This window comes from Rhineura floridana, chromosome 19 (genome assembly GCF_030035675.1).
Source record: "Rhineura floridana isolate rRhiFlo1 chromosome 19, rRhiFlo1.hap2, whole genome shotgun sequence".
NCBI lineage: Eukaryota > Metazoa > Chordata > Lepidosauria > Squamata > Rhineuridae > Rhineura > Rhineura floridana.
In genome coordinates, this window is record NC_084498.1 from 7172312 (window position 1) to 7191275 (window position 18964).

At 44.9% G+C, this 18964-nt stretch overlaps 1 protein-coding gene across 4 annotated transcripts in view; it reads left to right on the forward strand.

Annotated features, from left to right (window-relative positions):
- Nucleotides 1-1121: 1121 nt before the first annotated feature.
- The window catches only part of KDM2B (lysine demethylase 2B), a 119091-nt gene continuing 101248 nt past the window's right edge, over nucleotides 1122-18964 (forward strand). For 2 of the 4 annotated variants that reach the window (XM_061603183.1, XM_061603184.1), the window contains exons 1-4: nucleotides 1122-1635; nucleotides 3261-3405; nucleotides 6667-6745; nucleotides 8530-8576. In XM_061603183.1, the coding sequence (XP_061459167.1) occupies nucleotides 1603-1635; nucleotides 3261-3405; nucleotides 6667-6745; nucleotides 8530-8576 (304 nt within the window). In that variant the 5' untranslated portion in view covers nucleotides 1122-1602. Of the gene's footprint in view, nucleotides 1636-3260; nucleotides 3406-6666; nucleotides 6746-8529; nucleotides 8577-18964 lie in introns of those variants that run through there. The other 2 variants (XM_061603185.1, XM_061603188.1) reach the window with 2 other exon arrangements.

The window sequence follows — 18964 nt, forward strand, 5'->3', positions numbered from 1 at the left end:
GATCGCATCCCCCTCCTCCACACCAACAAGGGCGATCACCCTCTTGATGCTTGACCTATGGACCCCTGGCGCACTCCGTGCCTCTGCGGACACGGATCTAACCCACCCTTGAACAGATTTGGTTTGGGTGGTGAGTTTCTCATCTGGCAAAAGAGGGCTGCCCTGTTTACATCCACCCCCACCCCCAGCCAATGTCCCATCCCAACCTTTCTAGCTGCCCCTGGCTTCTCGGCTGACCCTGATGCAGGCCTGCAGCTGCTGGAGGTAAGCAAAAGACGGAGGTCCTTCCAACTCATAGAATAGAATCAGAGTTGGAAGGGGCCTATAAGGCCATCCAGTCCAACCCTCTGCTCAATGCAGGAATCCAAATCAAAGCATTCCTGACAGATGGCCTCTTGAATGCCTCCAGTGTCGGAGAGCCCACTACCTCTCTAGGTCATTGGCTCCATTGTCGTATGGCTTTAACAGTTATTAGGAAGTTTTTCCTGATGTCCAGTGGAAACCTGGCTTCCTGCAACTTGAGCCCATTATCCTTGGGCCACTCACTGCCTCTCAGCCTCAGAGGAAGGCAATGGTAAACCCCCTCTGAATGCCGTTTACCCTGAAAACCCAATTCATAGGGTGGCCATAAGTCGGGATCGACTTGAAGGCAGGCCGTTTCCATTTGCACTCTGGACTCACCTCAGCAGCAGCAGCAGCTCTACTTCAGACGGTACTTCCTGCAGGCTTCAGGGTCTCTCTGCCAGCCAGCCTGTTTTCCTCCCTCCCACTCTCCAAATTTGGCTTTCTCTCGGGGGGGGGGGCGCTTGGGAAACAATGTCCGCTTCCAACTCTCCTTGGCACTTGGAGAGCACGGATCTGCCCCCTCTCTAAAGCCCCCATGCTCAGCCCCCCAACAACACACACAAGCTTCAGCGCCTGCGTGCTTTAGCAAACTCGTGACCCAACAACAACACTCACCGATATGAGCACCCGGCGGCGGCTGCAATCTGTAGGGCTGGGAGCCCAAATCCGGGATCCCCCGCCCCCGCCCCCGCCCCCGCCCCCGCCCCCGCCCCAATGTTTACGTTCCGGGGGCTGCCATGACGCCTGCGCGTCCTCCTGAGCCCTCGCCTCCCCCCTCCCTGCATTCTCAAGGCTGGGAAATGATTGTTTAAGGACTTTTTCTTTTTTTTGCATAAGAAACACACACAACAAAAACAAAACAACAACCGCCCCTCCAAAAAAAACCCCCAATTGATTGATCTTCTCGCTTTCTTCTTCTGCTGCTGGTGCTACTGGTTTACCTCCAGCTCTTCCCTCTCCCGCACCTAAAACACATACACACCCCAGAAGTGCTGATTGCAAAATTGCAAAAGGGGGAGGGAAAAAAAACTTTGCAGAGACCCGGATGGCCTTCTGGAGGGGGGGTTGGTTGGGTTGTTTTTAAAGGATCGCGGGGGGGAATTTGGTGGGGTTTCCCCCCTCCCCCCTCTTTCGTTTGCTCTACATCCCCAACCTTGTTTGGGGCCAGCCCCCCGGCAGGAAGAACCCCAACAGCACCTTTGCAGCAGGACCCAAAGGAGGAACTGTTGACAATTAAGAGATGAAACTCTTCAAAAGATGGAGGCAGAGAAAGACTCTGGAAGAAGATTGGTGTGTAGTTACTCTCTTTATTATTCCTGGTATGTTTTGGGGAGCGGGGGTGCCGGGAGAGAGAAATCGCTTTCCAGCGGTTTTGCTGATATGGGGTCCCCCCTCCTGCCTTTCTCATTTATGCCAAGAGAGAGGTTTGTTGCTGGGCGGAGGGGAGCTGGCGGGGTGTGTGTTTTGGAGAGCTGCTCGCTGGATGGGGCTTTAAATCGGGCTTGGAGGTGGGCATGCCTATTTTTTAAGTGCTTTGCGGGAAAACGTCGGCGCGTCTGAAGCGTGTGAGGGGGGGTGTACAGCTGGTGCATCGTACCCCCCCTTCCTCCTGAGTGCGATCTCCCGCGAGGGGGGGGGGAACGGAGGGCCGAGGAAGCTCGGCTTGCAAGTTGGGCTTGCGCGTGCTTTGGGGGCTGTTGCTGCCTTCCCGACGGGCAGCGATGCCCCTCCAGGCAAGCCACGCAAGGCCAGCCTCGGCGTGGCTGCGGTGGGTTCCTTCAAGTCCTGGGCCTCGCCTTCCCTGCCTTGTGGAGCGGGGGTGGGTGCAAGAGAGTTAACTCCTTCCTAGCTCTCCCCCCCCATTGGCCTAAAGCACACCGTAGTCCCGCAGCTTTGGGTTGTTTTGTTTTTAAACGCACTGAACGTCATGCTAGGTTTGGGAGAGGGAAGGGGACGTGGAAAGGGGGCTTGCAAAAGGCGTGCGTGGGGGAAAAATCCTATCCCAACAGATCCCATGGTGTTACATAATGCAATGTGTTTTGAAAAAGGCTGGCTTCCGGTGTGACTAGGGAAACAGTTGGATTGTGTAAATGTCTGCCCGGGCTTTGCCGAGTTTGTTTCCTTTTGCAAGAGAATTGCTGGTCTTACTTCCCCCCCCCTTGGTTTTTTTTTTGCGACGCGTGATGGGGAAGAAAACCCCGCGATCGTGGGAGTGAGGGACTGCCTAGGAACCCCCTCCCCTGCTGGTTTTCCGCGTGGCTCTGACCGTGCGGGGGTCATGTTTGTTGGCGTTGTATTTCCTGGATGAGATGTGCGCCCCCGGTTCTTTGCAAAAGCACGGGGACGTTGCTCCCCCCCAAAAGCCTCCGTTGATTGCGGTGGGGTTGAATTCCCACAGCAGTCCTGTTTGACTGGCATAGGGAGCAAGCCTCGATTGAGCCCACAACTGCGGGCGGGCCTCTCGACTCGCAGCATTCGCGACTGAGCACCGTGCGCGCAATACGTACGCGTGTCACCTGTTCATTTGGGGTTAGCTAAGTTGGGGGTGAGGAGTCACGGGGAGTAGGCCGTCCTCCAGTTCCATCATCAATACGTTCTGGTCGCATTTTGAAATTTTAGGCCCCCATCACAGTCCGAAATACGATGCCCATCTTTTTAAACTTTTGCATGTTGCAAGCCCTCTGGGCCCATCAGTGTTAAATTGCGCCCATGATTTTATTTATTTGAGGATCTTGCCCTGTAACGACCAAACCGGGTATGTTTGTATAGGCACGATCTCCCCCCCCGATATCTTTTGTTCACCGCCCCCCTTCAAACGAAGCGCTAGCTATAGCCTTTTTGCACGCGTGACATGTGTGCATCCACGTACCCGTGTGTGTGTTGTGTTCTCCACCGTCACCACCCCCGCCCTGCAGCGATCGATCGGCAGAAGACTCTACGACGAAAACGAGGACCTTTCCGACGTGGAGGACATCGTCAGCATCCGCGGCTTCAGCTTGGAAGAGAAACTGAAGACCAAAATGTACCGCGGGGATTTCGTGCGGCCCATGGAGGGGAAAGGTAAACTATGCAGTAAAAGAGGGAGAAAAATATGAAATAAAATGTATTGCAAAGGACTGGGCCCGGTTGCTCTCATAGAGAGTATGTGCGTATCTGGGGGAGAAAGGGATTTTCCTACCTGCCTTGCAAAAAAAAAAAAATTAACCACCCGACGGCTTTTTTCCACGTGCAAATTGGTTGGTAAAGTTCGTATTTCCCGCCAGCGTCCCCCATTCTGGGGGATCCGGTGACGAAGAGCGAGAGGGGAGGAGGAGAGCGGGCTTGGAGAAGAGGCAATGAATGGGCGATTCGCACCAGGGGAGTCTGGCCAGGAAACGAACCTTTTGCAGACGTGCATTTTGTGTGCGGGCGGGCGTTGGTTTGCGGGGCCCTCTTCGGATGGCGATTGCAATTTTCCAGTGGGGCGCAGGGGCTTTGTAGAAATAAAACGAAATCATTTACACACCCGATCTAGACCCCGGGCCTTCGCCTTTCCGCACCGATGTGCCCACGCAGACCTGGCCTGCCTTTACTTCCAGTGCTGTCCAGAAGCAGCAAGGTGACTGTGAGAACAGCAGACTTAAGTTGCCAACGCTTGCTTCCAACAGAGTGACCCAGGGCCTGCCCTAGTCCCTTCCTCTTTTATCAGGAGGTCTTGTTGGCCAGCCAACTGCCAAGGATGCGCTAAGGTTTTTTCCCCCAACCCGTTTGTAGGATGTTAGGAGCAAGTCGTGCTATTGTTGCTTGAGGGTTGAGTCAGGATTATGGCTGGGCCGTTCACCTTGTGTGACATCCCTCCCCCCCATTCGGCTATGGGGTTGGCCTTGATATTTAAGATCGTGGAGCCTATTTGGGTTAAGTGTTATACACAAGTTCAATAATCTATGTTCCTTGTCCATGCTGCTTTTATTTTCTAGAATCAGTTTTCAGTTTCATTCTTAGGTCTTTGTCTAGTTCCTGCCCCCCCTCCTCCCGCAATCGACTTGATTGCATGACTTCTATTACCCTCTTCTCCTTGAATGGCTTTACAAAGCAACCCTAAACATGTTGACTCAAAAGTATGTCCCACTGAGTTAAATGGGGCTTACTCTCTAGTAAGAGTATGTAGAATTGCAACCACACAATGCAATCCTTATGCATGTCTACTCAGATGCAGGTTCTAGTGTGTTCAGTGAGGTTTACACTATAGTTAGTGTACAAAACTGCAGCCTAAATCAGTTTGAGTTAGAGGTATATGTGTTTGTTTTAAATCTAAATTGGACAGGGCACAGTTTAAAGCAGTGATGCAGGGTGGATTTTTTTTCAGTGTTGTATATTTCAGTGGAAATTTTTCTATTTCATAATTTCATTATGAGTGGGAGCCAGTTGCAAATACAGTATTAGTCAAGCTTGGCAGTTTCAAAGTTTTTATTTTTGTTTATTAAATACAAGGAAAATAAACCACTCTCTAGTTCTAGAACATCAATAAATTTTCCATTGCAAACTGACTTTTTTCCAATGTAAATTACCCAATTCATATTTTTCTGGAAAACCCAGATCTCTTTTAAAGAAATTTCAATTGATTATTTCTCTTGACCATTTAGTCAGTTAAAATCACTTTCACGGATAGATGACCAACACCTCAATAAAAGGGTTTTTTTTGAGACCCAGAAGAGGCCTAGATTCAAATCACTCCTGTGCCATAATCTTACTGGTTCTCTCAGCCTTATCTACCCCACAGGGTTGTTGTGTGGATTTAAACGATCTCTATGTATTCTATCTTGAGTTCTTTTCTTTTTTTGAGGCAAGGTCGGGATAAGATGTAATAAATTAATAACTTTTTTTAAAAAAGCAAAAACACAAGGGGAGTATATGGTCTGAAAGTAGTACACTGAAACTACTGCTTCTGGTTAGAAGGAAAGGTCACAGTTAGGTAAATATATTTCTTTCTTTCCTAAAGTTACTACATGCCCGGTAATTATTGCTCTTTGGGCCTTATACAAAGAAAAACTGTTGGAGGAGATATATTAAAACAATATAACGAAAAACCCGGTAGCAAGCATTAAACAATTATAAAATGGAGCTAGAACCCATCTCCAGCAATAAGGCAACCTTATAATTTCACTCATATTTTTTTCGATCATGTATAGTGAATAGCTTTTAAAAACACAAATCCAGGTGTCCTCTGAAGTGTACCTCCGTTGCAAAATTTATTTAAATTTAAAAGACAAGTGATTATTAAAACAAATTCATGATTATATGCTGGCAAATGCTTAAAAGGGTCTGACACCTTCCTGCCTTCATGGAATCCCAAGGTAGAAGGGCCGTAGTTCAGTGGCAGGGCATCTGCCCTGCATGCAAAGGATCCCAGGTTCAATCCCTTGCATGGCCAGTTAGGACCTGCTTAGGTTCAGCAAGGCGCCTGCATTGTATGTCTCCAGACCCGTAATCTGAGCAGCTCAAAAACGGGATATTAAAATGTGCATTCAGAGTTCTTTGTTGCTTTTTATAAATACCTGGTGGCAAAATTTGCACACAAATGGAGACACTTTGAGAGAAAGGGGAAAATATAGGAAGGAAGAATGTATGATTAATTGTTGGGCTTCATTGTCATAGTCAAGTTATTTATATACAGCGTTTTCCACAAATACATCTGTCCTCAGAGAGGTTCACATAAAAAACCCTGTCTAAATACATCATAAAGAACATAATATTACAAGGTAATTTTTCTTTAAAAAAAACAAGTCAGTTAGCAGACATCAACATAGTGAGCATAAAGCTCATGAATAAGTAAAAATATCCAATATCCGGATGGCCAAAGAAATTGTGGTTAAGGGGAAGTACTGAGTCCACATATAATGCCAAGCCATACTTAAAACAAACCAAGGTTTATCAGCCAACAACAAGCTGTGGTTTGTTGGCAGTAAACAAACCATAGTTTAACCATGGGGCTACCCAACCATAGTTTAACCATAGTTTAACCATGGGGCTGTTTACACATAACACTAGTTTAAGAAACCATGGCTTAGTATTATGTGTGGACCAGCCTAGCCCACATCACAGGGTTGTTGTGAGGATAAAATGGCAGGGAGGGAGAGCTGCCTTGAGTTCCTTGGAAGAAAGGTGGGATATAAATATAGTAAATAAATAAGTTGCCTTTATGCTCTGTGTGTGGATTTCCTGGAGGCCTTTGGCAAGCTACTCTTACAAACAGGGCTAGATGGACTTCTGGCCAGACCCTGCTGGGCTTTTCTTGTTATCTTACGTCTTTTTTCAATCTCTCATGTTTTTCCCCCCAACCAGATTTCACTTTTGAGTATGTGCAGCGAGAAGCACTTCGAGTCCCCCTCATCTTCAGAAGTAAGGATGGACTGGGAATTAAGTAAGATAGTATTCCTAATGTTTAATAATATCTCTCTTTTAATTAAATCGGGTGCCCAGCCCACCCTACTTCAAGGGCCTGGGGTGGGGAATGAGACAAACATCCAACCCTCTCCCCGGCCACTGATGGCCATTTTGAATGAAATATAAATAATTGCTTCTGGAAAGACACACAAGTCCTGGTTTTGTAGAATTTCCAAAGGAAGCGGATTCCAAAATGGATTGGCTGGCACTGGGAATGTCTCCCTTTAACATGGAGATGGGCATAAAAGCTGAGATGGGAGAAGATTTTGTGAGCTAGATGAGTGTTTTTCAAATTGTGTGAGGTTCCTAAGAGGGCTACTGTCCCTTTTAAAGGCTTTGGGGGAATTCAGCCAGGTGTGGCTTCTCTTGCCTCAGCAACAGCATGAAGAGAAAAGCTGCACAGAATTAAATTATCTGTTCCCACAAAGCAGGTATGAGGAACCTGTGGCCCTCAAGATGTTGTCGGACTCCAACTCCCATTAGCGCCAGCCAGCATGGCCTGCGGTCAGGGATGAAGGGGGTTGTAGTTCCAGCAATATCTGGAGGTTTGGGGTTCCATGCCCTGTCAAAAAGGTACAGGAGCCGTCTTTGGTCTGGATTTGGCAATTTTACTTGGCCCTTGCTGCTGTTTGAGACCTCATAATGGGCTGGAGTCAAATACTGACTAAATGGCCTGAGCTGTGAACAAGGAAGCCTGTAGTTCGAATCCTGATTCTGCCATGAATTCAGTAGGTGGCTTGCCTAAGCTCCCTGCCCCCCTCTCATACATTTAGTTTACAATATGGGGGAAACACTGACCTACATTACAGGGCTGTTGTCCGAACAACTAAGATAATGTATGTAACACACTTTGAATACCTAACAAAGTGGTGATACACATTCTAAGTATTATTAGTATGAAGAAGAAGAAATCCACAGTTTGGTTTTTCTCACTAATCTTTACCACCAGGTCATTCTCCAGCCCCCAAATTGCTATGTTTAAAACAGAAAACAAGCTTCAAATTTATACAGCTCTGGATTGACCTGTGGAACTCATAGCCACAGATATAATGAGGACCAATAGCATAAAATGGCTTTAGAGAAAGGAATACATTAATACATGGAGCATGGACCTGTTCATGGCTACCAGCCACAATACCTAGGAGCCTAGCTTGCATGCTCAGATACTATACACTTGCCTGAGCATCAGATCTGAGGAATTAACAAAGGTTGTGGATCTTATACAGGAATACCCCGCATTAACGTACGCAATGGGTCCAGAGCGAGTACGTAAACCGAAAATGTACTTAAAGTGAAGCACTACCTTTTTTCACTTATCAATGCATATACTGCACTGCAATCGTCATATACGGGCATAACTGATGTAAATAACGCATTTATAACTAAAATAAACACAGTAGGCCATATTTTAAGAAAAAGTTTGTAGGTGGAAACTGGTCGGGCGGTGGCGTCATGCCGTTAAGTGTCCGTTCTTGCGAAGCGAGCGTACATAAACTGGAATGGTGCTACTGTAAATATGTCTGTACTCGCGAGTGTCTGTAAAGTGAAGGTCCGTATAGCGGGGTATTCCTGTACCCTCCTTGTGATCTTCTCATGTAGCCAGCCACTGTCAGAAAGCAGACTGCAGCACTGAGCGAGATTGGGACAGCCCAAGGTGGCAGTTCGTCTGTAAATTTCCTCTTCTCTGTGCTTATCTCCCTGAATTTCAAATTGATCTGCTGATAGCATTTCATAATCCCCGCTCCCTTTTGCTAATTTCAGAATGCCGGACCCTGATTTCACTGTTCGAGATGTGAAGCTGCTAGTTGGTAAGTTTATTTCAGGAGCTGACGGAAAGTAGAGATGGTGGTGTTGGTACTTTGGAGGACAGAGAGAGTGAGAGATGACCTCTATGGGAGAAGGCATCCAAAGGTGTTGAGATGCTTATGGGTACCTTATGTAAACTGTGCAAATGAATGCACAAAAATGACTACTCCACACCACTTTACTAGACTGCGTGCCCACAAATCACCTATGTCTACTTGCCCCCACATGCCTGTGTTAAATTAAGCCTCCATATTCAAAGATAGTGTATCTTGAGAATTGTATTAGATCCTGGAGGTGGTCAACTTTGATGGGCCTTTCTTCCTGCCTTTCTTGTGGGCTCACTAGAAGTATTTGGTTCACCACTGTGGAATGAATGATGCTGGACTGAATGGACCCATGGCTTGATCCTTTAGGGATCATCGCGCATCCTTAAATTGTTTGTGGCACACCGGCAGCCTGAATGGGTTTCAGAGGACAACATCATTTTTGTGTTATGGAAGCTTTCCCTTTTTGTCGCTTGGAGGAAACTTGTTCACTGTAGGTGCTCTGAGATGTGGCTGTTCACAAGACAGTTGTATGTGTTACGGCATTTCCCCACTATGCTGTGTTGGCTGGTTGATGGGAGTTGCAGTCCAAAGTATCTGGAAGGCACCAGGCTGGCGAAGGCTGATCTAAGCAGTAGCTGCACCTATTTTGCTAAAGATGAGTAGCTTATCTGTCGGATAACAAGGAGCAAGGGCAGCTATTAATGTCTTAGAAGTCTGTGGTGTCTAAGAGCACTGCCTAATAAGTATAAAATAATGATTTTCCTAGCCATGTTAACCCAACTGGAAGCTATACACTTCCTTGGTAGTAATGACATGTAGTGTTTTATAGCTCAGAGAAGACACGCTAGAATGCGTGTGATTTCACTGTGCGTATGTTTTTTGTATTATAAGGAGGTGGGTTCTTCCCAGATGGAGTTTGTTTATGATCTGTTGTTCAGTAGCTGTTTTATATAATGTGTGCGCGTGTGTGTGTTTTCTTTTTAAATATAACATTGCTGATGTCTCATTGCATTTTAGATTTTCTAAATATACGAAGTCGTTGCTGGATTCATTGTGCACATGCTTGCTGAAAATATAGAATTTTGTACCAAGGACATCTGCAACCTGTATAAATGATGCACATGTGCATACATCTGCATATTGTGCATAATTTATTCTTATATCCTAGCTATAGGATACACATCCAGCACCGGAACCCCTATGTCTCCCTCCCCAGCTTTGGCTTTTGAGAGTTTACTAGATAGCTTCCAGCAAGGAGCTAGAAACTTGTTTTAAAAACAAAACAAAAAATCCTGAAAGGTGAGATTCTGTGTCCAGTGTTATGATATGCATTTGGGGGCTGTTACCACAAAACACACACTGCCTTGGTGTGATACATTGCAACGTGATGTCATCAGTACTGCTGCATTGTGGGAGTGTATCCCATGATGCAACGGTGGAGTCCTTGTGCTGTGGGAAGAGGAGGGAGGCTTCATAAATTGTTGAGTATGTCAAAGGGGATCTTGAACCTGGGAGGAGGGCAGGAGAGGACATGTCCCCTTTACCTTGTCTGCTTGCAGGCAGGTGATGGCTGCCTTGATTTTGCTGAACTGCAGTGCCACCACTGCTGGTGGTGAGAGGGTAGCATTGTAGCTTCTGGCCAGCAGGCATTTGGCCACAGATGGAGCGAATAGGATCCCATCTGGCTCTATAAAGCTTTTGATCCTGTCCTGCCTTCTCAGTCTTCAAGCTGTTGTACCATTTGCTTGCCTGCAGGGCAAGTGTTTGCAGAGAGTGACTGGGAATGTTTGTATGTGGCAAGTGATTCTGCCTTTTGGGGGACCTTTGGCCCCCTCAGCAATGGGTGTGGGACGCACAGAGATGTACATCAATTGCTACAGATTTTGAGAAATGTGGCTGTCGTGACACAGCCCTATCAATGCACATTTGAATGTTAGGTCAGAGGTTAACTTTGGTGTATGTGTGTTTCAGATCACATTTATCAGTCAGCCCGAGCCAAAATAACAATTGGAGAAGTGGCATAATTTGAAAAACAAAGCAAAGTGAAATTGAACAAAATTGTCTTACTGGGAAGCGTCAGACAATGCTTGGAAGCACAAATAGATGTGTTGAAATTTATTGACTAATAGGGCTTTTCAGTTTCTCTGTCCTGGATTTGAGTGCTGATCCAAAGTCAACAATATCACTGGTTTTCCTTTCTAAAGGGCCTCATGAGTCCCGAGATGAGGGTTGGTGTGTTTTGCCTGTTTTTAATTTAACACTTCTTTGGACCAGTTGAGGCATCACAAAGTAGGGTTTGACTCATTCCCTCTTGCACATGAGTTCCTTCTTCTGCTTGTTACTTTTTTTAACCATACTTCACCATGCTTTGAAGCCATAGTATAAAGTGGGTTTCCAAACCATGGTTTGGAGACAGTGTAAACTATGGTTAGTCCATTTGGAATCTGTGAGCGAACCATGGTTAGAGAAAACCAGGAAAGCAGAGGAAGGAACCTATGTGCAAGAGGGGAAGAGAGCACCAGTTCCATAGCCTCTGAACCATGGTTTGTTTGTGATGTCTTCACAAAGCCTTTGCGGAAGTCACTGCAGAATGTTAATTGTAATCTTGCTGCCATTTACTCACATCTTGCTGCCATTCTGCTGTGTTTTGGGGTTATCTGGGGTTCCTCAATAAGTAGATCAGTAATGGTGGTGTGGTGATTAGAGTCAGACCTGGTGCCAGCAGGTGGCCAGGTTGGGCACTGGCAGAGGCCCCCTGTGGCCCAGAAGGGTCCTCCTTTAGGTTGGGAGGATGGAGCTTCTGATCTGCGATCTGTGCCGGCATTGGTTCGTGGGGTGAATCATGCCCAGCAACCTGACGCTGCTGTGGAGCAGGGGCTTCACCCTCTCAGACAACACCCACCCATTCAGGCGATGCAGGCTTAAATAGGCCCACCCCACCTACCTCCTGTGTTGGTGTATCAGCATGTAGCGCACACACTCATACCACCACCCCATGGGGAGTCCCTAAAGGGTTGCCACCACAACCCCATCTTGGATGGTGGCAGGTGTGCATGCACACCACTAGCACATTGACAAGGAGGTAGGCCTATTTAAGCCTGCACTGCCTGCATTGGGAGGGGTTGTTGGGGAGTACAACAACCTGGGTCCAGGACAGTCTGGTGCCCAAGGCCCCAGTCATGTCTGCCGCTGGCCCTGGTTAATGTGTCAGATTAGGACTGGGGAGACCCAGGTTCAAATGACTGGTTGGCAGCGAAGCTGGTTGGCAGGTTGGCAGTGAAGTGACTTTGGGCCACTCCGTTTCAACCTAATTTACCTCACAGGGTCGTTGTAAAATCCAGGTAGGGGGAGACACACGTACACTACTTGATCTCCATGGAGGAAAAGCAAGCTATAAAGGTAATAAAATCTACACCCTCCCACACCCACTATACAGGCATACCCCGCTTTAACGTATGCAATGGGACCGGAGAGTATACTTTAAGCAAAAATAACCTTTAAGGGAAGCAGTTGTCTTCACTTGTACTGCACGCAATCACCACTAGATGGCAGCGGCGTCATGCCAATAAAGTATATGTTATAGCGAGGCAACGTTAAGCGGGGTAACGTTAAGTGGGGTATGCCTGTATATAGGTGTAGGGGAAGGTTGGGTGTTTTCTGTGTTGGGTATTAATTCATGCATGGCAACAGGAAGGTTAGCTAGGCCTGGCCAGCGTCCTGTGTGAACTGTATGCCCACCTCAGAATTGCAGGATTACCTTGGCAGAAAGTCAGTGTTGGAAAGGATTATCTCAAGACAGAAAGTTTGAAAACCACAGGCTAGACAGACTATTGATAGGGCTGCATGAACTCTGGGTATTTAATTTTACATTTTTTAAAAAACCACAACTCTGGAAGGCAGTTAAATTTTTCACCTGAGAGAAGCTGCATTTTGCATTCTTAGTGTATGTATTTTGCAAATTTGCTGTTCTGCTGAATACTTTATTCTGCAGTTTCTACTATTCTGGATTTGGCAGTCACAAGGAGGGGTGTGGGTGTCATATTCTGCACTATCATTCTGCACTATTGAGTCATATTCTGCACTATCAACAGAAGCACAATCGGAAATTTTGATAAATCTTGAAAACTTAGTGACCACCTTAAAAGCGAAAAGAAAGGGGCAAACTGATGATCCCTATATTAGATCTGAGAGCGGACGACCAAGCCCAGAACTTTTAGAAACACGAAACTCGCCCCTTCTACATCATACTGGAAAAGAGAACAAGGATTCCTGTGAGATTTTAACTGAGGAGAACCCCAGACAAGGATCAAGCATGTATATACCATCAATGCCTAGCTCCCTGGGACAATCTAATTTCATGTCCCCTTTAGAATTGAAGGCTGGGGAAAAAACATTACTTGAGGATTTTTCTGCTCCTCGGCTCCCCAAAACTTGACAAGGTTTTCCCTCAAGCTTACATCAGCTAAAGATCGCCTCCTGGAATATAGCTGGATGGAAGAATAAAGATCTAGACCCATATACCACTGATTTCTTAGCTCAATTTGACATTATCTTCTTACAAGAAACCTGGATAATGGACGAGCCCCATCTATGCCCCTTTTTCATTAGAGGCTAACCAAAGTTCCAGAGGTGGCCGCCCAAAAGGTGGTAATTGTATATTTGTAACAACCAAAATTAATGCTCAAGTTGTCAAGCTCGAAACTTTGCCAAACCTAGCTTTAGCTATAATTATAAGACCGCCTTCCTATTCCTTACTGCTTGTCAACGTATACTTACCACCGAGTAAAGATAAAAAAACTGCCATTGACAAAGCAGTGAAATTGGAAGGCTATCTGGAGAATTTAATTGCTACATATCCTGAAGCTTTATTGATAGTTGCTGGTGATTTCAATGCCAGATTAGGTTTGTCTAATGTTGCTTTATATAACAAATACCAAATGATTCCTCCCCAAATAGAAGGCCTCTTTAACATCCCCGCAAGACAATCAAGAGATAGTGGATTAAATCACACTGGCATTTATTTGATGCAAAATTTGACTAAATTAAATTTGGTACTTTTAAACGGTCGTACTTGTGGGGATTTAGAAGGGGAACTTACTTATTTATCAATGAGAGGAGCATCACAAATTGATTTAGTCTTTCTATCGCAGGAACTTTTTCAATTAGTGGATAACTTCAAAGTGGAGGATCGCCCAGAGAGCGACCATCGACCTTTAAATATTCTCCTTAATTGTAGTGCAATACCTTTATCGCTGGGCTCCTAGATATTTACCAAAAAAGAGGTGGATATTGGCCCGGGCAGGCTGAGATGGATTCCCAAAGTAGAGAAAGAATTAAATGCATGGCTAAACTCTTCAGAGATCCTAAAGATAAAAGATTCTATCATTACAACAATCTATCCCGATGATCCTTCACCTTACTTTCAGCACCTGGTAGTTTCTTTCCAAAAATCCCTCTTAACAACGGCCAATTGTAATAGGACAAATCCCCCCAAAATATCAAAGTCATGGTTCGATCAAGAATGTCGGGATAATAAGAAACAGTTAACATCAATATATAAAGCCTATAAAATAAATAGATCACCTGAACATCTATTGACATATTGCACGGCAAAGAAACAATATAAGAATTTGCTTAAAAGGAAAAAGAAGATGGATCTAAATAAAACCTGGCTACGCTTATTATTTGCTTCCAAACTAAAAAACCCTACGTTATTCTGGAGACTTGTCTCGTATAATTGGCCAAAACCTTTATCCAATCTAGATTGCCATATCTCTCCAACCACCTGGGTGAATTATTTTGCCAGACTGTATCAAAAGAATATTGATAATGGCACGGTAATACATTACACAGAAGCTGAAATCCCCGAATGGGCTCTGGTTGCTATACCGGAGGTACTCGACTTAATTGCTAAACTCAAGCTGAGAAAAGCCCCTGGCAGTGATAACATCCCAGCTGAAGTGTTTAAACTAAACCCGGAATGGTGGGCCCCTCTATTAGCTGCTTTGTTTACCTATATTAACAACTCAATGCAAATCCCTAAAGAGTGGGGCCATGCAATAATTATTCCAATATACAAAAAAGGTTCTTATACTGACCCAGCCAATTACAGACCGATAAGCCTACTGAATATAATTAGCAAACTATATGTGACCCTTTTGCTAGATAAACTGAATACCTGGGTGGAACAAAAGAATTTATTGGCCCAGGAACAAGCAGGCTTTAGGCCTGGACGTTCAACTATTGATCAGGCCTTAATTTTATACCATCTAATATCCAAATACTCGACTAAGCCTGATTCTATGTTGTATACAGCCTTTATTGACCTTAGACTAGCGTTCGATTCCATCTCCCGTGAAAGACTCTGGGAGAAACTAAGTGCCATGGATATTGATAAAAGACTCCTGCTATTGATTCGAGGACTATACTTGGACACATACCTACGGGTTAGATGTAACAACAAGGGCCATTTATCTAATCCAATCCCCACATTTAAAGGGGTGAAGCAGGGGTGTGTTTTAGCTCCCCTGCTATTTAACATATATATTAATGGAATAGTAGATTCCCTGGCTACTATTTCTGCCCATGCACCGATATTAGCCGGCAGTTCTAGATCTATTCTTTTATATGCCGATGATGTAGTTCTGTTGGCAAGATCCTTGGTTGGCCTTAGGCGACTTCTGGCAGCTCTGGCCACATTTTGTTCAAAGGAGCTGCTGTCAATTAATTATGAGAAATCCAAGGTTCTAATATTTACAAAAAAAAGATCGAAACACCGCTGGCAAATTAAGGGTCACTCAATTGAACAAATAAATACTGTTATGTACTTAGGCTTAACATTTCAATCGACTGTATCATGGCAAATGCAGATCAAGGCAACGGTCTGGAATGCTAAAAAAAGGCTGAAAGCCCTCTTATCATATTTTTTTAATAAAGGGGGCCAGCTTATTATTCCAGCAATTAAAGTATTTGTTGCCAAAGTAATTGCTCAATTACTATATGGGGTACAAGTTACTACTTATGAGAACTTTTCTGTTTTTGAATCGATTCAAAATTCTTTTCTGCGAACTATCTTTGTAGTCCCTAAATGCATTCCCAGTTTCATTCTTAGACTTGAGGCTGGTTTGCCAACTATTGAATCCAGGATTTGGGCTTTGAGAATTTCCACTTGACTGAAATTGAAATTTAATCCCATTGGGCTTTCTCCCCAGATCCTTCAAGATAATTTTCAATCTCTTTGGGTAAAGTTGATAACAGATAAAATTCAGAATCTGGGTTTTTCTATTCCTGCGATTCAAGAAATGGGTTACCCAAAAGCTAAGATGATCATCTCACAAAGAATTAAAGATATTGATTATCAACATCATCTAATGCAAGTCAGAAAACATAGGTATAACCCAAGGTTTTTAACCCCAATGCCCTATTTGTCTAACCTCACTATCCCCAATCACCGCAGGGCATTCTCTCTCGCAAGAATGAACATCCTACCATCAATGCTCTTAGATGGTAGATTTAATAAAATCCCATATTGTGACAGGAAATGTCCCTGCGGTGAGGATGAGGTCGAAACTATTGCCCACGTGCTACTAAGATGCCCTTATCATGATCTCAGAAATCAAATAATTAAACCCATTCTGGACCTTATACCTGGCAGATGTGAGGAAAAGTGCTTGGAATACCTCCTTGGAGATCAACAACAATTAACTATGGAGAAAGTTGCTAAATTTTGTGCAGCTGCTATTCTCTGTAGGAGAAATCGGATAAATGACCCCTGAAATTGTTTTATCTATCTATCTATCTATCTATCTATCTATCTATCTATCTATCTATCTATCTATCTATCTGCACATTGCACATTGCACATCTGCACATCTGCACATCTGCATGCTGCTGGATTGAAAATTCTTAATTAATTTATCATTCTCATTCTGTATAATATTATATCTTAATGCATTCCTACTATCCAGCCTATTATTGTATTAAATTATTGTGAATAGCGAATGAATAGTGAATAACCTTCATAGATTTGATAATTAGATTCCGACCAATTTTTAACTTGAATATGTTTTATTTTAATAACTGTTTTATGAAGCTTGTTTTATATTTGTATACTGGTCTTTGACCGTAATAAAGATTGGATTGGATTGGATGAGGGCTAGAAACTTTTAAAAAAAGTCAAGGTTTTCAGAAAGTTGCATGCCGTGCCTAATATCCTAGTCTGCACACATTCTGCAATAACAAGTTATAACAATTTTTTAAATAAAGTAGCTAATACTGTGCTATTGGGATCTGTCTTCCTTGCTAAAAAAGGTTAACAGCACTAGATTACTACTATTATTGTTATTGATGTTGTTGTTAACATTAATAAAGCATATGTGGTTTTTTAGGCTCTGTAGTAAGAGTAAGAAAATAACACTGTCCCTGTCTGCAGGCTTACAATCTGGGTTGCCATTGGCACCCAACTCTTGTGGACAGCTGTGGGGCTTACATCTGTCCTGGACACCATTGGACTGGTGGGAGTGGCAGCAGGCAGCCATTTTAATTTCCCACAGTGCTCTGTAGTGCCTCTCTCTGGGGCATTGTGGGAAATTAAAAGTGGCTGCCTGCTTCTGTCAGGTAAGTCCGAGACCATGGCCCCATCCATGCAGTGGGGCGCCAGCACTGTTACAGTCATAAGTCCCCATCTGCGCTACCCATTTAAACCAGTATCATGCCACTTTAAACAGTCGTGGCTTCCCCCAAAGAATCCTGGGAACAGTAGTTTGCTAAGGGTGCTGAGAGTTGTTAGGAGACTGACTGTGGAACCACTCAGGGAATTGTAGCTCTGTGAGGGGAACAGGGAGTCTCCTAACAGCTCTCAGCACCCTTAATGAACTACAGTTCCCAGGATGCTTGGGGGGAATTCATGACTGTTTAAAGTGATATGGATAGCACAGATGAGGCCTAGAAGGAATCATTGGTCTCCAACCCACCATAAGTCACCTCATTAAATTATTATGTATCCTTTGCTTCAGAACCTGTAATCTTCTGTGCAATCCTGAGACTCTCAGTTTTTCTCTGCTTTTTACAAGGGAAAAAACAATTCCTTGCTGCTTGTGAGTCCTTGGTGCAGCTTGTGATCTCAAAGGGAGGCAAGTTGGGTGGGTGTGTGGAAATCAAAGCACTCTCTTTGCCTTCCTTCTTTTTCCCTTTTCAGACTAGGCGCTGGAGAGAGTTTGGATTTTTTGCCCTTTCTCCATTGCTTGCAGATGCTAAAAAAAAGGAAGCGGGGTAAGAAGCGGAGCTAAGAAATGTCTGTCAGTCAGCTTTTCCACGGGGAAAGTAGGACACGTTTAACTTCTCTCTCCCTCTGCTGTGATTGTTACAATTTTGTGTATTGTGGAGAGAGGAAAATGGCAGCAGTATAAATATAGGCACTGGGCGAGGGGGGGAGGAAGAGACATTTTTTAAAACTGAGCGATCCTGCACATCAGTTCTGTGTCTGTGTGAGGGGAAGAGAGGCTGCCATTCCACTGCCACAGTAGCCACCCTTGCCAACCTGGTGTCCTCTAGATGTTTCAGACTACAATTCCCATCAGCCCCACCCAGCAGTGGGCTGATGGGAGCTGTAGTCCACAAGGCCTGGAGGGTGCCAAATTGGCAATGTCTCGGCCTGTCCAACACTTGGAGAATCCTAAAACAGTTAAAGTGCTTTTAGTGTTCCGTTTGCTGCCGTGGACTCCTTCTGGAAGGAAGGGCAGGATATAAATTTAATACATAAGGAAATAGCCCCCCCCCGGTATCCATGGATACCCTGCACCAATCAGGCTGTGCTGGCAACATTGAGGGAGCCAATGAACTCTTTGGGACAAGGGTTCAAGGCCCAGCAAAGGGGCGAAAGATGCTTTTTGCCAAGCAGCAAAAAAGGTGTGTGGGGGGAGCATCAGCCACAGTCTTGACAGCAGCAGCTTCCACTGCAGGGGTGGCTAACCTGTGTCACTCCAAATGTTGGACTTCCATGAGGCCCTGCCAGCATGGGCAATGGTCAGACATAATGGGAGTTGGATTAACAACCTCTGGAGAGCCAAAGGTTAGCTATCTCCCAGAGCTCATCAGACAGGGTGTGGGGAGCAGGATTCGAGGGTGGGGGAGGGGGGAATGGATAAAATAATCCACTGTATGCCTGACCAAGAACAGTTTTGCAAAACGTCAGAGGGAAACCTTTCCTATGAAGAAAGGTTGTAGAGTTGAAATATGTTGAGTTGATTAGGTGGGTTAAATTGAGGGCCAGTGTGGTGTAGTGGTTAAGGTGTTGGACTGAGACTGGGGTTCAAATACCCACACAGTCATGAAACTCACTGGGT